This window comes from Phasianus colchicus, chromosome 6 (assembly GCF_987193195.1).
Source record: "Phasianus colchicus chromosome 6, bPhaCol1.hap1.1, whole genome shotgun sequence".
Lineage (NCBI taxonomy): Eukaryota > Metazoa > Chordata > Aves > Galliformes > Phasianidae > Phasianus > Phasianus colchicus.
The window spans coordinates 24,154,231-24,176,536 of record NC_143441.1 but is presented as its reverse complement, the minus strand read 5'-3'; the positions used below and the strand labels follow the sequence as shown (position 1 = coordinate 24,176,536).

The 22,306-nt window shown below is 37.8% G+C and overlaps 1 protein-coding gene across 15 annotated transcripts in view; it reads left to right on the top strand.

The window, feature by feature from the left end:
- The window catches only part of HDAC9 (histone deacetylase 9), a 442,393-nt gene extending 421,384 nt beyond the window's left edge, over positions 1–21,009 (top strand). For 4 of the 15 annotated variants that reach the window (XM_090142709.1, XM_090142714.1, XM_031590074.2 and 1 more), the window contains 3 exons: positions 5,721–5,805; positions 10,882–11,035; positions 20,120–21,009. In XM_090142709.1, coding sequence (XP_089998835.1) covers positions 5,721–5,805; positions 10,882–11,035; positions 20,120–20,159 — 279 coding nt within the window. In that variant the 3' untranslated portion in view covers positions 20,160–21,009. Of the gene's footprint in view, positions 1–5,720; positions 5,806–10,881; positions 11,036–13,860; positions 14,088–20,119 lie in introns of those variants that run through there. The other 11 variants (XM_090142700.1, XM_031590070.2, XM_090142705.1 and 8 more) reach the window with 6 other exon arrangements.
- Positions 21,010–22,306: the final 1,297 nt, after the last annotated feature.

The following is a 22,306-nucleotide window of genomic DNA, read 5'->3' as shown; positions in this document are numbered from 1 at the left end:
ATTATTGAGATGCAGTGTTGTGATTAAATTCAGTTCTCTCATTTATTAAGATAATCTTTAAACAATACTGCAGCTTTTCATGGATAAGTTATATTATTTCAAATACATATCCTTAATATATATGTGTATATCTTTACAGCTAAGAAATTGATTAAGTGCTAATATTTATGCTTTATCCCAGGAAGTGTGTGAAAATGGGGTTCACTGTTCAGATATTCCCCCAGCCATTTTGGTGCCAGGTGGAAAGGCTATTCCCTATATTAAAAGACAGGTTCTGGTTTCTTTCCTCCACATCACTTTTGAGGAGGCATTACTTCCATTTAAAAAGCCATCAGGGATAAGTGATTCTTGAGCTTGGTGTCCTGAAACCTAAAGCTTATTTTCACAACAACTACATTAAACTGGGAAGTTCCTCAGCAACCAGAGAGAACGACAAAGGAGTCCTCCAAATGCAAAACTCTTTGGGTTAAAAGCTAAGGATTTAGTTCTTCCTTCATCTCATCTAATGTCAAAAACCCAGGTGGGATATTTCTGTGGAACACAGAGGTCAGTCTAATATTGTGGTCCTTCTGATCTATCTACAGGTTTTGTCTTTTAGCTCTACATGGTACAGCAGTTTTTCTGTAGTCTGTAACAAGTGATAATTGGTCACAGATGGGGTCATGTTCTCCTTTGCATAGAGGAAATGGAAAAGTGCAGTCCAGAGTGTGCTCTGCCCAGCAGGACCCTGCAACAAAGACACACAGAGGATGTATGTCTACTCTCATTGATTGAGGCGGCCAAGGCAGAATTTGGCCTCAAGTGCAAAAACATTTTTGAGTGACTAAATTTAACATCTTTTACTAAATATTCTTTTGGCTTGAATATCAGTCTGAAACAGAATTTGACAAAACATTGTGATTGGTTGGCTCCCAAGCATGCTTAAAATCTTATACCAGACAATTTTCTTGCATAGTGTGAAGTATGTGCTTCTTTCTTGCAATCTGTTGAGTTGGCATTTAGGAGAGGATGGTAATTTAAGTGGAAACTTGTACTCTGGATCTTTCCTGCCAATGATGAAAAGTTGGCATTTTCTCCTTTATGGAATTCAGAGTGAATCTGGGGCTGCTTGCCAACTGGGCAACAAACTCTGCCAAGAGAGCCTGGACTGTGTTAAAAAGGGTTATTTGCCAGAACAGGTAAGCATTTCTCTCTTCAAAAAGGAAATATTAATGTAAGTGAATATGGCCTGAGATCAGTTTTAAATTGCATGGTAAACTTGGTCATGATCTTACATCCTTAATGTTAATCTTATTCTAATACTGGAAAATAATTAGCACTGAGACTAAGCCACCTGTCAACTGCTGCTTGCGTAAGCACAGAGCCCAGGGATTGGTTCACAAATAGAACATTAGAAGAAAGAGGAAAATGGAGTGACGTGCATTCCAGAGATTAACATGGTGGCATCAAAGTCCAGAAAATGGGCAGTGCTGTTTGGACAAAGCGATAGAATATTCTGAATTTGCAGTTACATATTTCCAAGGCAAGGCATTGGTTTTTAGGGACTGGTAGGTGCTAATGATGCTTCAAGCTTTTGAATCTATTTCCTGGTGAAGACTGTCATTTATATATAGCACTATAACCATGGATCACAAAATTACTTACCTTGAATGCTTATATATAGAATCAGAAGGTTCTGAAACTTTGGGAATAGTATTAATAAAAGAACATAGAGGACCTACTAGATCCTTGAGATTGGTTCTCTGTAGTCATGGCAAGAATAAGAATAACAAAGCCCAGTCTTGGTGCTGGAATGTTTCTTGTACAGTACACTTGGGAAATGGAGATTGTAGCACTTCCCTCTGCAGCCTAAGTGTCTCTGAGGTGCCTGTCTGCCTTCTTTCCTTCCTCTGTGTGTGAGGGCTCTCCATGCTCCTTACCATTTGCTTGCAGTTTCCTCATTTGTCAGTTATTTTAAACTGTACTCTGCAATAATCTTCTCTGAAACTAACCTATATGCTCTAAAACATGACAGGACTAAGACAATGCAGATATTGCTAGATATTCCAGCTCTGTACAAACTGCTGCAGTTTCAGATTCTCCTCACATTCCCAAGGATCATTGCAGATCACCTTCTGGGCACGTGAAATTTCCATCTGTAATTCCTTCTTCAGACATTTGTTGATTTGTCTCTGGCACACTTTTGCAACCCAAGTGACTTTTGTCCATTTACATTGTTTTTCCACTTTGAAAATGATTAGTTAATACAGTTTCTACTTTCATCTGCTACTTTGGGCACAAAAGCCAAATTCAGCCATGTAAAAACTGAAAATTTGACTTGCTGTGTCTGGTCCAAACTGTCTCTCCAGTGATTTGGTTATTTCTGTACTGACTTGAGATGTTTTTCTCTAAAAGATTTCTTTCCTGAGAACATATGTATTTTCAGCTCTCTTTTCAGCTTCCATTCTGTTAGCCTCCAGATTTAAAAAGTTCATTATCTCAATGCCAATAAGTATAGGAAGGAAGATGATAGTGCCATATATGCCAGGTGTAGAGTAACTTCTTTTGTCACCGTTGGGTCTAACTGCTGATATTTTCCAGGGACATCTCTATGTCTTTACAGTTGTGTCCAACCAGTGGATAGCTGCCAACAGAATCTGGTCTGTTGAATGCAGACCATCTCATTTCAAAATCTATAGAAAAATCTGCCATAAGCCACTGGCTTTATTTCTATAGTGTTTTTTAACAGTGTTGCATTTAAACTGAATAGGATATACAGTATAATAAACTTACTTTGGAACCTCTTAAGATTTCCCTGATATGGAAGAAGACTCAAGTTCTGTCTGCTTACCCCTAAGGGTTAGGAAGATAGAACAGCTCTGGAGCAGTACGTGTGTTTTGAATATGACATGAAAGTGGAAAGAGGAGTTAAGGAAATGATCAGAGAAAACTATCCCACTCACATCACTTGCAGATCTGTTAGTTGAACTACCAAATGTAATAGTAATTGGGATAATAATTGTTGGACATCTGACCCTTTTATCTTCTGTTAAGTGATTCATTAGTATATTTTATCTTCTGGAAAATCATCTTCTGTTTTTAATATTTGTCTGATATGTCTAGGTATTCAAATATTTTCTATGTTCTACTTTTGTGCTAATGAACAGAAATTTCATTTATATATTAGGAAAAATGGAGGCAAAGTTTTGTCTCCTAAAAAAATCTCTGAAGAAGATAACAAAACATTCTCCTTTAGCAGGAAATATTTTCTAGTTGTATCTAGATCTTGCTGTTTTGTGGAAGAGTTCTGCATGAAGAAATTCAGGGTACTCAAAGAGGAAATAAGACAGAAGTCTCAAATCTTACATTCTGGCAATTTCGTACTTCATACTCCAACAATATTCCTACAGTTATAGCCTGGAGCTATTAAGTACCTTCAGGGGAGTGAATTGGTCATCAAAGCCTCATAAATTACGAAATTGTCAAAACAGAACCTTAAACTTCTCATCAAATCTGTGTTCCTGCACCCAGTATGACCAAATGGAACTTCAAGACTTTGTCTTTTTCTAGGCCAAATTATAGATTGCTTTAAAAAGAAGATAACAAGTGATAAAAGCAAGTGCTATCTACTTACATAACCCAATTTATAGATTATTAAGAAAATAACGTTTGTTCTAAAAACTGTGAAGCTTCAGCTGCTGGTGGGCATTTTCATCAATGCAGTTTTCTGCCAGGAACCTTCAAATAACCAAATAGGGTAAACTAGGGATATTGTGAAGTAGTTATGATTTAGGAATTGCAAATGTTTCTGTAAATCTGATTTTTATTGTTATTGCTTTCTTGGTTCTAATCCATGATACATATTATATAGCAACAATCTTCCTCTACTGCCTGGCCTCTCCAGTAACTGAGAAGGGTTGAGGCCAACTCAGGTTCTACCAGAACTTCTCTGAATACATGCTCACTGCACAGAATGGAGTGATTTATTCTATTTGAAAATAAAACATAGTACTCTTGTTTCTAGCCATGAGGAAATCTTCCAGCTGCAATCCCGCATGGTATTCTAAGGAAATAATGACACAAACAGCCTTATTCCATTTAGCTATCAAGACACCTAAACACTGGAGTTATTTACAATGTCTTTATTACTGGCAGACGTTCAGGGCTGATCTTACAGGTAGGTTTCCAGAATTTCTGGAATTTGTAGTTGAACTTCCTTAAAATAGCATCGGTAAGGGGATGTCTACACTGCATTTGCTTCCCACTTTGTGTGCTTGGATCAAAGCTGATTTTATCTAGTTGGTGGGTAGCAATACAGCAGTAGCAACCCCAGAAGAATGTGATGGCTACTGAAGTATTCACTTCACAAGGAAGCTACTTGGGTGGGCTACACTTGACCTAGTTTAAAATAGGCCCAGGCATGCTTCATAAAGGAGTTTTGTCTGCAGTACAGATGTCTCCCATCAATGATGGTTGAACTTACTTAGCTTTAAAGAAGAGAGGTTGGTTCTGATATGGCTCTTGCTCACCATGATGGGATTGCTTCTTCCTGGCCAAGGCCAGACTTAGCCAGCCTGCATGAGGAAGCAGAATGGTTTCTAAGCACAGTTCAAGGAAAATGTACTTGTTACAGAACAATGAGGGACACATAGCCCTAATTATGTTTACCCTTTTCTAGGAGAAAATGTGTGGACCAAAAAAAAAATAATAATTAAAAAAAAAAAAAATCAAAATACAAGTAGTTCTCACTTGGTTGTTATCCTCATGAATTGTCAGGATATAGTAATTTCTGATGTTAACTATTATCATGTTTATTCTTCACAACTATGAAATCCAAATTAGGACTAACGTAAGTCCTATGAAAAGAAGAAAATTACTGTATGTTCCGTGCAGTGAAGTATCATTGTAAAACAGAAAATACTGTTATCTCCAGATTATAAATGAGGATTTCAAAACGAGTGGGGCACTGTTACGGCAAATTAGTTTTAAAAGGTTGAGTATATGTTGAAAGTGTCCAGGGATTAGTTTTTTTAAGATATTTAGGTACCTAATTTTCCTCAATGAGAAGTGGTGAAGGGTATCTCGTATTCATTGCAGGAAAGAAATTGAACGCATCCTTCTGCTAATTTATTACGATGCAGCTCAAACTGAAGAATTCACAATTAAAATTGACTGATTAAAATTCAGTTCTCTCTAAAACAAGTGTGCTTAGAGAACTTGTACTGCTGATCTGCACAATAGTTTTTCACCTACTTCTTTATTTGAAAGTAAAAGTAGCTGTTTCATGGATTTCTATATAAATCTTGAAGTGTATAAGATGGTTAGATGCAATAACACTAGAAAAATAAAGATAATGGAGTGCACACTTTGGTTCCAGTGTGGCTTCAGCAAGGTTTTGTTTGGAGTACCCAGCTGCATATACAGACGCAGTGGAATTTGGTTTGCAAGGAACCTACAAAAATTACACAAATAACTAGCATTTTTTTAATGAATAATACACAGACATGCACCTGCTTCAGAGACTCCATAGATTAGTCTTGCAGCCAATAGAAAAGCCCCTTGGAATTCAATTACATGGCTGAAAACAGAAAACAAAATCATGGCTATACTTTTAGAACTCTAACCAGCAAAATGTTAACCAGTTCCTGGGCTGAGGTTTTCCTGAGGATTAGTTTGTTTCAGTTTGTTTTACTTCCCTGTGTCTTATTGAAAATTTATATTATTCTATTCTATTCTTGCAGCTGGAGCCTCTCCCGGAAGATATTGTGCACCAAATCCCCAATATGAATGCAATAGCTTCTTTAAAAAAGACCACTGAAATTCAAAGTATGTTTCTCAGTTTGGGTTGTTTTTTGTTACTTGGGTTTGGGGTGTATTTTGTTATTAATTAATGTCACAGACATTAAACTATTGTTTCAGTGAATGTACAAACCCACATGCTGTGTCTAGTTTGTATGTATCTATGTATATATATACACACTTTGTTTTTGTTGCTTTGGCATGTCTTTGTTTCTGCTACGTATTTATACCTGATGCATTAAGCCATTTAAAATATTTAGAGCTTTCCAATTTCTGCATTTTCCCAGATATCTCCATTCCAGAGCAGGTTAAATGAAATAGATGTTTGTCAGTGAGGGACAGGAACAGACGCATAAATCAGAGCTCAAACAGACTTTTCAGATTTTGTTTGTGCAGCCCTTTTCAAGTTACTCACTTTAATATGTAGAGGAATTTGAAATAAAATTAAGAAGTTCAAAATGGACACTGATCTCTGGAACAATGCTGGCAAATATATTATTATTTTATTCTATTTCTAGTTCAAACAGTACTTGATTGCTTCAGTTCTGTGCCTTGCTCCCAGTTTTTTACTAACCAGATGCTTTGGGGCATTGCTCTGACCTCAGTGAAAATTTTTCACTTTGCCATCAGTTACCTTAATCCTTCTGAGCAGAACTCCCTTAATTTCTCTAATCTTCTGCTTTCTGCCATTTTACCAAGGCTGCAGAAGCTTCCTGACTTCTACTGTTTGCTGGCTCCTTAACAGTAACAAATGGATAACAAATGTTTTGATTCATGTTAGGTTAATCACAAGTACTTGGGAGTCATCTCTATAAAATAAATGCAGCTTTTGATGGGGACACCATGCATTATCCGTTGATAATGCAGTACTTCTAAATGTAAATTTAGTTGTAAAGAGACTGTGAAAATTCATTGTGGGTTTATAATTCATAATCCTATATAATTTATAATCCTTCATATCCAACAGTCACTCACATATGTACATGCTCCAATTAAATCATCTGTATTTGATAAATTCCAGTATGTCATTTTTGCTGAATGGTATCTCTTAGAGTACCTCATGAATTTGTGTTTTTCTTAAAATTCCCTGTAAGTTAAGAAAATTCACATCCTACACAAGATTTGCAAATGATAATAGGAACAGAAAGCCACACACACAGATTTAGAAAGCTTATGAACAGTTGGAAAGAGCATCTAATTCTGTTTGGAATAAGGCATATACTTAATGAAAAATGAATCTGAAACAAACAACAAAAACAGAATGGATGGAGGGAAAAAATAATACTATATCTAGAGAGACATGGTGTCTAAGTGTCTTACTAACAATACTTATGCACAAATGACGGTCTTTCAAGAAGAAGAATGTGGCTGAGAAACAGAAATGGTGTGTATGTCAAAACAGAATCCAATGCTCTGCAGAGTGACTTAATTCTGATATTCAGAGCAAGATTTGATTTGAGCAGATTTGAGCAGTTCAGTCATGGCAGTCCAATGAACTGCCAGACTGCTCAGGAATTGGAGTTATTTGTACACAGTGCTGTTGATGTGAGATTTATTTTTTTCCACCCATTGCCTGAAAAGTTATGTATCCATCATTTTGTTTGGAGAGAGACCAAGTATTAGAAACAAATATGCTTGAATGAAGGAAAAGAATATTGAAGGAGGGTAGTGCAGGTTCATGCAGGATATGTAATTAAAAAAATTACACTGAAAAATTGTGGAGGAGCACCTCAAAATATATTGAGAAAGCCTGCTTTGTCTGGATGGTTGCTTTTATGTGTCTTGGGTCTATTGCTGTGGTTCAACTTTGATGATGAATATTAGCAATATTTTAGACCAAAAATGTCCCTCCTCTGTGTTCATTTGAAAACAAAAATTGAAGATGCAATACTTAGACAATGAGAAAAAAAAATAATAATAATTCTTTTGTAAGTGGAATAGAATTTATATAAACCTGTGTGTGTGTATGTGTGTGTGTGACAGTTATCTAAAACCCTTTTGGAAATGTAACATATTTGGAAGTGCTAATTCCCACACCCATGTAATATGGTATGTCTAAACAATCCTGTTCAGTATTTTTAATATTATCTCCAAACTGGATTTTTCAAGCATACCATAGTACTGCATGTCCAAACCTATTGATGAAAGGCAATTACAAATGATTTTAGCAGTGACAGAATCATTCATTTTTATTATTTCCTGGTAATAATCAGTGCCCCCACAAATCTTTGAGAGAGATTTAAGCACATATTCATGTTGAAAGCCACAGCATACCTAGAAGACTGAGTTAGTTTCATAGTTTCTTCTTGCAAGCAGTGATTCCTCTTCAAGTTTTGTACGCATGAAACCAGGGACGTACTCCATTCTATTCCCTGTTCTCTGCAATGTATTCAATGAGTGCAACAGAACCAGCAGAAATTCACATTTTGATATAGCACAGCAGAAATGGCATTTTCAAGGTTTGGGTCAGATGCTTTAAGTTCACCCAGTTGTCAATCTACAGCATACCTAGAGTTCTTAAGAATACTCCTTTGCAACTGCATGCTATGCTTGCCTCTGTTTCACAAGACTTTACCTGTAGTTCTTTTTGGATTGAACATACCCAAGTCCCATATATGCTTAGTGCAGAATATATATGAGTTGTGCTTTAATAAAAGAAGCATGCAAAGATTTTTCTGCTTACTACAACTGTTTGTAAGCTTTGTAATTTTAAAGAAAAATCTACCATTGCTTTTTCATCAGCACCAGAACATTTCACACAAGGTACCTGCTGCTACCTGGATGTTATTTCTAAATGGGATTGCTTTAAAATTTCTTCCCATGAACCACAATAGGCTTCTGTGTACTCCCCTTCTCCAAGACCCTCCACAGCAGCATAGATGCTGATGCTTGCTTACCAGGGGCTCTGCTGCCCCTCTAATGCTGAAACCCCTCTATATTACAGTGCTCAATATAGGGAAACAAGAAATATCACTGATCGCTTGGGAGTGGAGGGCAGTTAAATGGGCACAAAGAGCCCGATAATATGCTTGAATTGGCCCTGAGTTTTGGTGTTACAAGAAAGGCCAGAGTCAGGGGGCAGCTGGTGTATGAGCCTGTGTGTGAATGAACAAATGCAATGGAGCAGTCCTCACTGATGCTGTTTTATTGTTGCTGCAGGAGAGCAACGCAGTGGTAGCTAGTTACTAATATTTTATTTTATGAATAAGAGCCCTTGAAAACTCCAGCAGTGAACACGGGTTCATTTCTTTTATAGGCAAGAGGAGGTATTATTCCCATGCCAACAGATTTGATTTTCTTGCACATCTGTTTCTGCAACAAAAACCCCACCCACTCTGTGAACATTTAGCTCATAAATTATAGGGTTTGAATTGGGTGTATATTGCAAAGACTGACTTTTGCACATATGATCTGTGAGAATGCTGTGGAATGCCCATATAACTTTTTTTGTTTGCTTTTAGTGTATTTTTTAATGAACAGAGAATTTGGTCTCTGAGCACATTAATAATAGAGAATATTTTTGTCTTGTTTTTATAAAATTTGCCAGGCTCCAATCACTGAGCCTACCGTTATGTATATAACTTTTTAGCTGTGTCTTTCATGCTTCTGGAGCAAAGCCAACCTTCTAACACTTAATCTCAACTTTGTAGGATACTTAATACACTTTACATTTTATCCCCAGAAGGTCCCCGTTATTTAAAGATTCTGCTAACTACTCAAACGTGCACACTATTAGAGTTCAAAGAAACACTCTGGCCACGCTCGCTGGTTGTTCTTGCAGATTGGCTTGGGCTTTCATCTTGCAGTGATATTTTTTTGAATAAAGACATTTTCAGGTTTTATTGACAGCTGCTTTCACACTGGAGTAAAAAGTTCATCTTTTGAGAAGCCTGAAGTGGTGCAGAGAGCTGTGCTACCCATGAGGGAGTTTTCAGCGGCCTGTGTGCAGCATGGCCAGCAGCACCAGCCCAGCCTCCAGCTGTCAGAGCCTCTGGCCACCCTCCGGATCAGCACCTCGCCTCAACCCACTGCCCAGCTGCCAAAACTCTCCTTTTAACCCTTAGAAAAGTCCTCTTCTTGATCCCTTCTCTTTCACAGCTGTTGAAATCCTCCCTCTAATTCCCAGATAAGTACCCTGCCCCAACCTCTGCAGCAGCTGCTGGAAGCCTTCTGCTAAACACTGAATAAGCACTGGTGCAGAGCTTCCAGCCTTCCCAAAGCTCCTCATTTCCAGGTGTCATCCACCTGGCAATTAGTGAGTGCAGGGTGGATTACTGAGCTGTAAGAAATGTATATGTAAATTCTTTCTTGTCCACCTGGTTACCACTGGTCGACCTCAGTTTCTTAACAGCTGTGCAGCAGCAGACCAGTTTTATGTCAGTGATGTCACCTGCCACCGTTGTTGATGCCAGTTGAGAAGCTCCCTACCGTATCTTCTGTTGTAGTCTGAGAGCAGAATTTACTCATGGTTTTAATCCACTGCTGTCTTTTTACACAGCAATCTAGAAACCATTCCTTATGATATCTGGCAGCTTTCCAGCAGCAGCCAGTTCATATATGAAAGTTTTAAATAAATTATTGTTCTAGTATACGCCCTGAGGTTGGAGGAGAAAGAACATCCAGGACTAACAAACCTGATTGTTCTGGCAGAATCGCTTCAGTCCAAGCTGGCATTTCTAACATTTTCCTTTTTGAGACTGTGCTGTGTGAGCACTTTATACAACCATGCTCATTTTTCTTGTCCTATTTGTTGTGTATGCATCAACAATCTTCAATATCAAAGCAATATTTAGGTATTAACCCTGCCCTGAACTCCCTTTACCTTGGGTAGATAAAGCCCATAGCTTGTCTGACAGCATGAGTTCATTAGGCTGCATGTTACTCCTCCAGTTTATTACCTTCTGGGGAAGGGTGTGACACAGCCCTTGGAATGAAAGCACTTTCCAACTTGGCATTCGTAGGTTCAGAAACATACTTCAATTGCACTGCTTACACTGCAGTGATTTTAAATTATAATCACTCGGCATTGAACTAAGTGATTACTATGCTTGTACCACCGTGCTAGCTGAGATTCCCATAAATTATGATGTGTGTTTTCCTTAGGCAAGTACTGGAAGTCAGTGGAGCCATACTCTGTGCCAGTGGATTGTGCTTTGGCTGAGTCTCAGAAACGAGAGAGGGAGGAGACAGAAACGGTGTCTGCTATGGCCTCCCTTTCAGTGGATGTTGAGCAGTGCTTTCCTCAGGAAAGCAGCAGGTAAGCCCATGCAATTATTGCAGAGAGCGAGGATTTTGCACTCCAGTCACATGGGATGCAGAAGACAGCTAGACTGAGTTGTTTCCAAATTGTCTGCTAACTGAGCTACCTGGCATTTTTCCTTCTTCAATTTAAGTTCTTCCTACTTGGCTGCTGGAAACACAAAGGTATTCTATGCTAACAAATATTTTTTGTGTGCGTAACTCTTTATTAAGGTTTATGAGTGTACAACAACTTTGTTTTATCCCCATGTTAAAAGCTCTTTTAAAAAGTGCACTATTTATACTATCTGTGTGAATAAAATGGACACGATCAAGTGTAATCAACAGTATTCTTCACACTGGAAGCAATTCAAAACTGGGTTAGTTTTAACTTTCTAGGAAGGCATCTAACTTACGCTCAGATAAATGTAATAAGGACAGACTTAAATCATTATTAAATGATATTAGATAGGCATTAAAAGTTACTTCCCTGGAAGCAATGGAACAGTGCCAGCATAAAACTTAAAACAATCCTGGCCAGGATGGGGGCCAGCATTTTCTGCCTGCTGTTCTGAAGGTACCGGCTAAAAAGAGAATGCTGTCTTTTTCCAGCTTGCCAGCTGCTTTTTTAGGTTAATGAACATTGCTTTCATTTTCGCAGCCTGAGAAAATGACACAGTAACTGTTACTAGTTTTCTGCCAGTTAAAGGTGAAAAAAAAAAAAAAAGAAAAAAGGGCTCTGAGCGCTGTGTTACAAAGCAGTATTTGTTCAAAAGGACATCAGGGTTTTGAAGAGCCTCTGCAGAAGTTCTTGGAGTTTCCTATTTACTCTTTTGAAGGACAAACTTTTCTGGCCTTCTCCAACAGATGAAGACCCAGAATGCAGGGAGCAGTTCAGTTTCCATTGGAGGAAAAAAGAAAGAGAAGGAAAGTAGAAAAAAGCCTTATAAGGAGACTCACCAGCTCCCTGCACAGTGCAGAATGGAACTGCATAGAAGGAGAGTAAGGAGGGAGATGGGAGCAGACTAGAGCTGTGGTGGGACTGGAGCCAAAAGGGCTCGTGACTCCTGTGCCATGGCAGCTATTTGTTTAGTTTGGTTCTCGCTGCCTGCATGGGCATTTTATTCCAAACTTGTCTGATGGGCATTTGGGAGCACCCACGAGGAGTAACATGGAATCAGCTCAAACCTATTGGAGCACTGGAAGTGGACATCTCCCATGACTGTGACAGCATTCATCTGTCAGAACACTGGGGGCATAGCTAGTCAGTAAAGTTTGTGGTGTTTACTTAGTCACCTTTCTGATTGCAACTGTGTTTTAAGTATGCTATGTCTATTGTTGGGCTTGGATTATTACAAATGAATCCATAAAAACTCAGGGAAGAATCCAGTGATGAACAGGAGACAAATTTTATATCTGTGAGAGCATTAATCAGTAATCAGCTAAGGAATAATAAGGTTTGTCATGTAGATTTGTGACTGTCACGAGATGTTTCTGTTAGCCAAGGACAGAAAGCTGGGGATCCTGTTTGTGTATGCACAGCTCTGAAATATAAGCAATTTTAATTAAAGGCTTGGAACTAATTCAGCCAAACACAGCAAATTCTTAAGTTGTATGAAAAAGGGCGTGGTTAATTTTGTGTATTTTTATATTGCTCAGAATAATCAAGAACTGTATTTGTTATGATCCTCCAGTCAAAGCTACAACTGTCGAGCAATCTCTGATCTTAGAAGACTTGAGCAAAATAACCCTTTGACTAACACTGTACTTAATTATTGTATTTATTACCTAACTACTGATAACCTGTGGCAGTTTCCTCCCATTCTGAAAACAGTATTTCAGAGCAGAGCTGAGAAAATGGAAAAAAAAAAAAACGGATGTGCTGAAATGTACACAAGTGGAATTCATGTGGCTGCCAGATTCATTACACTTCATCAGTCCTGGGCTCTTATAGGGGTGAAGCCTTTGTGATGAATTGTTCTGTGGAAAAATGGCTTTGTTTGAAATATCTTCGGTGCTGTTGAAGTTTTTCAGCAGCGCAAATAAATCTTTACAAGCGTACATCCCTGATTCTGTTTCCACATTTGTAACCTACAAAGAAGTCACCCAAAGCCAGGTTGCTATCAGGGAGCAACGGGACACCATAAGCATTATCTCACTGGTGCAAAATTGACAGTTAGTTTTTCTGAGGCTTCAGAATGTTGTTTTCTTGGCTTTCTCTCTACTGAATGTAAAGATGAATATGGAATGAAAAAGGGTAACCTTGAAGATTTGATTTCAATGATGCAGTCCTCTGGGCTGCAGAGAGACCTGAGAGGACCTAGCTGCACTTTGAGCATGAATGAAATTTCAGCATGGGATTATGAATCCAGGGATTGATTTGATATTGAACACATTGGTTTTATGCCAGTATAACTTAATTCACTTAACAAAAACATATAATTCCATTCATAGGCGTTCGCAAACTGGAGTAACACAGTGATGAATTACAATTTTATCACATTTGTTCCATTTATTATAATTAAAGACCAAGTATACTTTACTCCTTCTCCAGCCCCCTTCTATGAGAAATGACAGGGCTGCAGGAACTTGAAGAGCCCTCTAGGCTCTTATGTTCTCTGCATCACTCTTCCCCATTGTGGATTGCAGCCACCGTCTGAAGACCTTTCCACTGAGTATTTTTTGGGGAAAATTGTTAGTGGCTGGCAGAGCAGGATCAGAGCAGAAAGTGTCATGGCTGACAGAGAAGCCTGAAGGGTTCCCTCATTCTGCCAGGAGTCTATTTACTTTCTCTTAATTGCCACTATGTTCAGCCAAGCTGATAATTCTGGTCTTGTTTCACAGAGTTGATGATAGACATCCTGTTGACTTCAGTTCTGGATGGCCAGGCCTGCAGATGAAGAGAGTGGCAGCAAAAGTCTCTTTGTGGGAAACTCTTGCCAGTTATGTTGGAGGATATATTGGTGTTTGGAGTGAGATGACTCGTTTTAAACTCAGATTTTGGGTAAAGCAGCTCTTTTCCTGGCCAACTCATATCTGACTCACTTACCACTGATGAATAAAGGATAAAATGCTCCTGGCTAAGGCCTGTATTAAGTATTTCTCTTTCTTTCTTCTCTCCTTACTTCTTTTCTTCAAGTGACAGTGCAGATTATTTTTTTTTTAGTTTGATTTTCTCTGAGACAAAATGAAGAAAATGGTGAAATCTGCTATGCTTTTGGTGTTTTATTTAACCAAACACAACTCTGCACTTTAAGATTCAATTGAAACTTGATTATAGCCTTCATGAGAGAACAGATATAGAAAAAAGACTTTGTGGATAGGAAAGAAAACATGCATGATGCTAACACAGATTTAAATGCAGGCGCAATTAAAGGAACCAGCATGCCCTCTAAAGCATTTCTAACTGCCATAACTTTTGTGTATAGATAACTGCTTATTCCCTAAGAGAGATACAGATTTAGCTGATTAGAATTTTGCTTTGGCCAGACATCTGTTTCAGAAGTCTTGCTATGAAAATACTCAGCACAGTGCTGTCCATGATATACTGGAGCTTCTGTACATTTCGTCTTAAAATGGAAAAATAAATGTGGTGTGGGGAGAGGTCTCCAGCACTTAGAACTTTTGCAGCAAAGAGTAAATCTTGAGAATGACATTTATCAGGATTTAACTTTATGGCCCTCATTCAGCTGAGCATAGATTTTACGCAAATGGAAATGAAAATGAAGCATCATTTTTAGATATTTCCCTTAGTGTTTCTGAGCTATCAGTTGCATTTTCAGTCATACTGCAATGTATTTTATAGCAGTGCAACTGTTTACATTGTAGGATACATCTAGCCACAATCTAGGGTCACATTCTCTGTCTGTGCATCAGCTCATAGAGCTTTGTTCAGAATTTCACTGTATACTCGTATCCAGAAGAACTTCTGAAGAACTTGCACCTACCTGACCCTACCCCATTGCATCTGAACTCAAAGCCAGGCTCAGAAATCAGAGAAGCTGCAGCCTTATTTTACCCACCTGATGGAGAGTGTCTGAAGGAAAGGACAGGGAACAGAGGAGTTGAGAGCAAGTTTTTCCCTGATCATCTGTAGTCTTAACAACTGTATGTGACCCATCTGTGTGAAAGCCTCCAGGATACTTATCCAAGCACAAATTTTTCAAAGCTATTTTTAAACTAATTTACAGTTTTGATGTTCATGCAGTGAATCCCACAGCTTCATCAGGCGCAGTTTAGAGCATTTAGAAATGAAAGCATTTTTTTTCCTACTCACATTCTCTGCTACATTTCTGGTTTTAAATATTTTAACTGTTTCAAGACTATTTATTCTTCCTGGAATTAAAAAGAATTCTTGCTTCAGATTATTCTTATTGCCCCTTTCCATAATTCTTGTAGTACTTTTTAGTCCTTAAGAACAAGGACTAAGAATAGAATTCAGGACACCAGATGTTGAGCACACTATGGATATATACAGTAGATTAATGATGGGCATTTTTTGCTGCTTTTGTTTCTCTCTTCTACTCTCATTAATTCTAAGCTCTCAGTAATTGCCATCACAGTATATAAACAATTAAAGCTGTCCTCGCTCTGATTTGTGTATTATTTTGCGTCTGTTTACCTTCTTTTCCATTCAGAATTGGCACTATGGGCTTTAGAACTATCTAGTATCAGTAATTTTGCATCATCAACAAATTTTATCACTTAAATGTACTGGTACGTTGCCAAGTCTTGAAATGCTGTGGAACAACTCTCTATGGTGAAAATTCACCAGTGCTATTACCCATTTCTTCTTTCTGACGGATTTTTAATCTATGGCAGCGCCTTCTCTCATAAACTAAGTTCCTCAGAGCATTTGCATAAAATCATTGGGAGACTTTCTTTGTACATGGGTATCACTTGATCCCTCTTCCTTCAATTCCATCAGAAATTTGTAATAAATTTGTAAGGTTTGACTTCTCTGCAACAGTTAAGGCTTAACTCTCAGCCAGATTACTATTATCTAAATGCCTACTAATTCTATGATTTATTATAGTTGCTATCAATCCCCCCACACCCCATACAGACTGACTGTATCTCCTGTAGTCTCCCAAAGGAGGACAGCATTTCTTGCCTCTGGCATGGATGCTGATTTAACCAGTAGAATATACTCTATAGTTATTTATTTAGAAACATCATGATTGCATTCCCTTAGAACTCAGTGGACAAATTTAATCTGTTCTTAGCAATTTGGCAGTGTTTAATATATCAGCTTGTTCTTGTGCTGATTCAGTTTAAGACAGTTCATCTGTAAATAATAAAATCTGCCTGACACTTCTCTAGTTAACAGAGATATAAATAGTTCATTATGCTTTTGTGGTCTACCTTTCTTGATGTTCCTTTTATGCTTTGATCATTTCTTCTGATGTATTTTGAAAAATCTTTTCATTATTAGTTTTTATGCCTTTAACATATTCATCTTCAGATTCTCCTTTGCCCATTTTGTGGGTTTACATTGAACTTGCCAGAGTTTCTATTTTATTTGCCTTATTTGGACATGACATCCTCTTTTGGGAGTTTACATGTTTTTACCTTGGTTGGCTCTTAAACTGCAAAGTCTTTTTCATCATAGCTCTTTTCCTTTGATCCATAGAGTCCATTTTTTACTAGGATATACACTTACTTGGGATCTTTAATATGATGTCTTCAAGCACTCGCCAAATCATCTTCAAGGTATAGAAACATACCTTCTTTCCCCCATTCTTTGCTACCAGAGGATCACTTTTCAATTACGATGCTCTTCCCTGAGACAGCTGAGTTAAATTAGAAACAGATTATGGCGTAAAACAGCCATACCCCATCAGAAAATCTATCTTTTGTTCAGCAATTTCAGCAATTCTGGGGACTTGGAGACTTATCTTGATTTTTTGGTTTTTTTTTGTTTGCGTGTGGTGTTGTAGCTTTGAGGAATCTCTGAAATTCTAATTTATAAATTAAGGTAAGAGATTTTTTTTTATGATTTACAGAACAATCTAGATTCTTATACTGGCTTTCTTTAAAGTGTAGATCTGATCTATTCTGAATAGTATTCTCATTAAATAATATGGTTGCCATTTACTCAGAACTGCCACAGAGCAATAATACTTAAAATGTCACAAGTCTTGCCAGACTTTATCCACATGGAAGAACTCTGTCTCATTGACTTCATTTGTTTTAATATAATCATTTCGTTTAGCAATAACTGCATAGAGACTATTTCCTTCTGCCAGAGTGTGAGCTGCAGATAGATATCTTGTAAGCAAGCACTCTTCATGGTATACTCAAATAATTAGAATGAATGCAAGAGAGCTCTGCTCCTAGAAACCTGCAGTTTCGGTGGAGGTTTACAAAAAATCACAGTTGTGGTTCTTCATTCATTACAGTCCCAATCTGTGCCATTTTGGATGTGCCAGCTGTGTAGATCAGCCTGAATCAGATCCAACCTCACTGTTACATTTCTGAGGAATTAGAGCATACAATATGGATTAGGTTGTTTTGTTTTGGGTTTTTTTGTTTTTTTTTTCCCTGTTTTACTTTTTTATGCCAACTTCTTGCTAGCTACAGGAAGACTAACTGAACTAGTGCAACTAACAGTGACATAATTGAGGTAACATAAATTTGGCCTGTCAGACTCTGCTCCCTCAATTTCATGGGGAGAAGTCTGTATTTAAGCTGAAGGGGTAAACATTGATTCATCTCTCAAACATATGTGATTTCAATGTTTTTCTTTCTGTACTAAGAGCCTGAAAACTTTATTTGATCTCTCACAAAACTCTAGCATAAGCTGTTATCCTGTAAAGACGTACGTTTCTACTGACAAGTCATTGGATAGATCCAGTGACTTCTCTTGTGCTAATAAACTGAAGTAAAAGCGCACACACAAATTATCAAAGCAGACTTAAGAAGGCTGGAATACACACTCTGAGAGACAGCAGCTGGATTTGCCAGGACACCTGAACCTCTTCTCCTCTTCCAAAAAGGACCTTGAGTCTTGCATTTGAATGTAAATATTTCTACTGGGGCTTAGGCCCTGGCTGTTGAGGAACACTGGGATATTCTTGGAGTACATTGGAGTTTACTAGAACACAGTGCTTGAGGTCAGTCCTGGTTTTCAGAAGTGCCCTCATCAATGAAAAATTACTCAGGACTAAATGTTTGAACACAATTGTCTCAAGGTTGAGATATTCATGAGAATGTCAGTCTCAGAAGCCAAATACATGTGAGCAGACTTGCACAAGCTCCTTTCCTAGCTCCTTATAAATAACACAAGCTCCCACTTCCAATTGCAGAAATTTTCCAGAGCTCCACTCTTTCCTGTTCTGCTAGTCACCAGTTAAAATCTACTGAAAGCTTTCTTCTCATTCATTTGTTCATTCATTCATTCATTCATACACAGCAGAATCTAAAATATTAACTGCTACCTGCTTTCAAATTGCGCTTTTCTCAGAAACTCTTATAAGGTCCTGGGTCTTTAACAGGGCTTGTTGCACTTTTGCATTACTCTAGAGGGGAAGTAGGTCTTCTGCTGGAGAAAATGGGACCATGTGGTTAGCAACGAGGGCAACATACAGCAGCAGTGTGAAGTCTCCCCACAGCACATGTTCCAATGCCATACCTCACTAGAAGGCTGGGCTCCATCCCACCTCTGTTGCCTCTGTGCCATCTCCACCACAAGTCAGGAGAATTCAAGGAAAGGTAAAAAGATATTGATGATCTTGGTCTTTTTTTTATTGCTCACATTAAAAATCCTCCACTGTATGGCGAGGAACAGCAGATTTGAAATTTATAGATAGATAATTTTTTGGGTTCACTAACCCTTTAGAAAATGATTAGTCTGAAAAATGTCTTCTTTTTCATGTATCATTCATCTGACTTATTTTTTTAACATACTAGCTGTAATCATTTCAAATCATGAAGGAATGACCTGCATAAAATCTTTTAAAGAGACATTGCTGATTTTTTTGTGGGGAAAAACTTTAATAAAGTCCAGATTAATTCAAAATTCTCTGGCTTCCTTGCTAAATAAACTACCAAAGCCCATGCAAGCCCCCATTAATTACTTTTTTTTTTTTCCATGAGATCCCATGATCTTGTACTTTCTGAGGGATTTTTACTGAAGCCAATCTTTATGTGAGCTTATCAGATTTAACTGGTAAATGTCTGTTCTATTTATTAATTTGTATTTACTTTTTGCCCCCCTTCACTTCAAGCAATTCTTGGAGGTCTTCAACTCACTTTTTAGGCTGTGTTCAGCCAGACTGATGAAAAATGGTCTGTTTCTAAATTCTTACATCCTTCAACTGTGAGGTCTCACCATGGTCTCAGAAGTTCCCCATTTTACAATTAGCAGCATAATCCTCAGACACAGTTAGATATGAGAAGCTATGACACTTTGCACCAGCTCAGCATTTATCTCCATTTTTTACTTACTGGATGTTTTAGAGACTTTATCTTGCTTAAGTTGGATATTTCCCAGAAAGTTTCAAAAAAAAGTTGCACTTAAAATCTGATGAGATATTATTAATGGATACTCTCTCTAAGACCGCTAGACAAGTTCGGAATTTGGTCTCATAAGTTGCAGGCAGGCAGGCAGCAGCCAATGCATTTATGAAAGCACAGAATTAAGACTCAAAGGACTGAGGAAAAACCTTGCAAGAAATACTGCTGATTGCTTGGCTACTGGTGAACTGGGGTTTTGAAATGGTACGGGCTCACTTGGGAAAAACAAATGCATGTATTTCCAGTCACAAGTGCTTGTAAAATAGAAGTATCATGGCTATTTTTTTTCATGAAATGATTTGATTCTGTTGACACAAAGCATGTACATTTCTGGAGAAAAAGTTATAAAATATTCTGACATATTTTAATATAAACAGGAACGTTTTCAGTGATTGCTTGGATCTAAAATGTTTTTCCACTTGACATTTGTTTATACTTCCTAGGAAAGAAACTCTATTTATGGATAACTGAATAACACAAATAAACATGAGAGAGAGCTGAAAAATCAGCTTTGATTATGCATGAAAATCTACAATGTCATTGTGTACTCTTGTGCCGTATTCTGATTGCCTGTTTATTTTTACAGAGCTGCTGGCGAGCCCATGGAAGAAGAGCCAGCCTTGTGAAGTGCCAAGTCCTCCTTGATATTTCCTGTGGGTGACATCATTGTGTATCCCCCCAAAGCACCCTCAGACATGTCTTGTCTGCTGCTTGGGTGGCACGGATCAGATGGAACATAAACACTGGGCACAAAGTTCTGAATAGCAGCTTCACTTGTTCTTTGGATGGACTTGAAAGGGCCCTAAAGATTCCTTAAATGTAACTGCTACAATTGTAGAGTTACAGTAAAACCGGCTTGGGAGAAAGAGCCTAGAGCATGCTTTTTATATGCTGTTCGACCCGCTCACCACCGTCGATTGTGAAATAGAGTATTACAAAATTCTACACGATAGATTATAGATATGAGTTGCAACAGCCAGCAAAATACTTGGTAAACTCCATGAATCACTTTCTGACACTTTTTACTGGGTAATTTTTTTCATACTGTGTTAAACTGTTAATAGAATTTGTTTTCTTTGCTCCTGTAATGAAAAAATGAAAAAAAAAAAAAACAAAAAAACCCTTTATTTTACGTGCCGTTTTTTAAACCCCTGTAATGAGTTCTTAGCAGAACGAGAGAAAGATGTGTAAACTGAGATGAGGGATTTTAGCTACAGGGAAAGCTGTTCTTATTGTACTATAAATCCCCCCAAAGTACTGAGCTTGGTGGTGCTTCGTTTTATTTTCCCTTTTCCTGGCCATCTTTCCCCGTTTCATGTAACCTTTTCTATCATAAAAACACATTCACGATTCCCTAAAATGAGTGACCTTCTGTCTTTAAAAGAGCGCTGTACCCGCCATAGTTGACAGTAGCTCTCACCAGATGTGCAGCAGAGATCAAGTAGACTCTGAAAAATAGATGGCTTTCCAAATGTGTTTCCAGTTTGTTCTGAAATGTTTCTGCATCCTGGCTCTAAGAACAGCAATCCGAAGCAACTGCGTGCAGCTCATTTGAAGCTCAGGTGTTTCTGTGGAGTTTGTTGGGGGTGTTTTTTACAGGTTGTCTTGTGAATACAAACTGATTCTTTTATGTAGTCCTGCACTGAGAGAGCAGACATTGCTTAAGGAGTTCCAAAGGGTTTTGGCTTTACTTTAGATCCCCGAAGTGCAGCAAGACTTCCCTGCGATGTGACATTAGCTATTTAATTCCATGTTTGCGAACGTAACATAGAGTCGTGCCTTTAGCTGATAATGAACGCTTAAACTGTTACACGTGTTGCCTTACTGCTAGAGAAAGAGATAGGGCATGTATGGTAGGTGATTTCAAATGAACAAAATTGTGCTACAGCAACTTTTATTTTGTTTACAACTTTCTCACCTAATGAACCCTGGGAGATACCTTGAAGTATTTTGCTTGCAGTATGTGACAGCTCACTTGGCTTTTAAAAGCAAATGATGTTCACTTTTATACATTTTCAAACTCAAAGGATATATTAAAGCCATAAGTGAAGACTGTCATGCTTTTTATTCTGAAATCTGAAAGAAACCTTAATTAAAACAAGATTCTGGTGAAGGCCATGATATGAAAGATATGGAACAATATGGTTTCACTTACAGTCAGACTCAAACCTGTAAATCAAAGATGAAAGATTTCATTCAAATAGAATTATATAATTCTCTTTTGTTATGCAGTTGAACTATATCTTTCATGCATTTGGGTTTGTTTACGATTAGCATTTTAATTTTAAAGACTTTTATTACTTATACAAAAGCTCTCTGCTACAAGTTAGAAATCTGAGGCATGCTTTGAAAAGGGAAATCTAAAAAAGGAATGTCATTTCCTATAATGCGAAGTAAACTTTTATTCCAAAAGGCTTATTCTAAAATGGATATATGCCCCTAAGAAAGTTAAATAAAATTCTACCCACCATTTACAAGCCAAAATCTTGCTCATTTTAGTAATGCAGAGGGTCCTAGCAGGCTAAATTAACTCCTGCTGCAAGCCACCTTCCTTGATTTTGGGCTTCTGAAAGGATTGTTCATATGACTAAAGCAATCAGGGTTCACCCCGTATTTTTAGCAGACTTGTGATGGCAATCTTGCCACTTACTGCAGTTTTCTTGTGGTCTTCAAAGAAGTTTTCCTTCAAGGAAACCAAGAGCCAAGCTGATGATTTGACTAATTTGTAAAGCTTTTCACATTTTGAAATAATGTCTGCAAAATTTTAATTGAA